Consider the following 1581-nt stretch of genomic DNA (forward strand, 5'->3'; position numbering starts at 1 on the left):
GAAATCGATCGATTTCTGTAAGTCTCGAGAGGAAGCATTTAACGTTAAAAATTTATAACACATTATGTTCCCTTGTTTGCTTCTACGGGTTATTTCCTCCTGTGAAAGAAAACCAAGAACATATTTTCCCTTAGTGACATCGTTCCAATATTGTTCCAATGAAGTCTACCAGTGAGAATTATTCTTTGTCGTGTATAAGTCAATGTCAGTTAGCTCCACAGTAACTGAGTTCACTATTTCGTTGACTGCACTTTTTAGTCGGTAAGTGGAAAAAGATTAATAGATATAATATATGTATTGCCACTACACGTACCGAGTGCCAAACGCGACTAATGTGTACAAGATGATCCAAAATTAGGGTACTGAAGTGTGGGGTTTTTGGCGTCATACGAAGTAACTTCTTCTTTAACGCAAATACAATTCGCGGCCTTGTTTACGAGATTTTGACAAAAAAATACTGACCAATGTGAGGGAATGTAAAAATCGAAGAAAATGAGTCGAGCGTACCTGGCAATGTCGAATAGTCCACACAAATAAGCGCTGAAAACAGCGAGCGATGATTCTGTACCTGCCAATGTAAATTGACCTGCTACACTCAGACGTACCAGTTGAACAGAAATCCAGTCAGTTTGCTGAACGCATGCGGTATAAAAAAATCCAAACATGTGCAGATAATGAAGTTGATGTTTCGAGCGCAGCACTGTAGGCACTAGCACGGCCACGGTCACGTAGAAAGCCACTGAGGATGTCATAACTGGAATGAAAAATATTATTTTAGTGTTATTTTTACGCAACGTAGGCATATTGCATTTCAAGATGGATACAGTGATTTATTCTGAAAGTTATTTGACCACTCCAATTTTGAAAAGAGTTTGCAATGTTGAACATTGTTCTAAACCGAAGTTTAAGATATCCATAAAAACTTTTCATTCGGTGAAATCAGTTCGTAAATATGGCTTGCGAAAAATGTAATGGCATTGCATAATTGGCGACCTTCTTTTTATGTTCTTACCAAAAAAGTTCGCCATTCGGGTGTTAGTACCAAAAAAGTCTGCCACATGTTGCAGTAACATATCCACTTTGACAGTCTTCAAGTGTATTGCAATCTTTTTCAGCATTGTTGAACACAGATCTGATCTAAAATCGTATGCATAATAAACCGCGTTACAAATACAGATGATTCGTTTTGTGGATATATTTAATAAGAATGAAAAAAAACCGTGCATTGCAAATATTTATTAAGTTTAAATTGCAGTACTGATGCTTAATAAAATAGCACAATACTTAACATATTTTGGTGTATGAATCTATATAAGAGTAAGATTTACTATCTAATGTAACAAGAATCATCGAATATTACTTAATACAAAATAGTCTAAAAGGATACATTTAATTTTAATAAAAGCACAAATACCTGAGTACGTCATAAAGTATAATTTATCCATACTTTGAATTAATCGGACGATGCTTGACGTTTTCCCGTAAGCAAGGATAATTTAAAAAACATAGGCGAGACTATTTCGAGTTTATCTGCTGATTCAGTAATCTCATTCACTTAGCTTTTTTATCATTCTACAATAT

At 34.9% G+C, this 1581-nt stretch overlaps 1 protein-coding gene across 2 annotated transcripts; it reads right to left on the reverse strand.

Annotated features, from left to right (window-relative positions):
• Positions 1-6: 6 nt before the first annotated feature.
• Positions 7-1575, reverse strand: LOC144477950 (uncharacterized). 2 transcript variants are annotated; one of them, XR_013495297.1, is made up of 3 exons: positions 1013-1575; positions 314-754; positions 7-245 (listed from the first exon to the last, which is right to left on the reverse strand). XR_013495297.1 is itself a non-coding variant. In XM_078195673.1 (3 exons), exons 1-3 carry the CDS (start codon positions 1224-1226, stop codon positions 90-92), a joined length of 471 nt encoding a protein of 156 aa, XP_078051799.1. In that variant the 5' UTR covers positions 1227-1575; the 3' UTR covers positions 7-89. The 2 variants fall into 2 exon arrangements, 1 of the variants encoding a protein (XP_078051799.1); XM_078195673.1 differs by having other exon boundaries at positions 7-99; positions 508-754.
• Between the last annotated feature and the right edge of the window lie 6 nt (positions 1576-1581).

The sequence above is a fragment of the Augochlora pura genome, unplaced genomic scaffold (genome assembly GCF_028453695.1).
Source record: "Augochlora pura isolate Apur16 unplaced genomic scaffold, APUR_v2.2.1 APUR_unplaced_5481, whole genome shotgun sequence".
Classification (NCBI taxonomy): Eukaryota; Metazoa; Arthropoda; class Insecta; order Hymenoptera; family Halictidae; genus Augochlora; species Augochlora pura.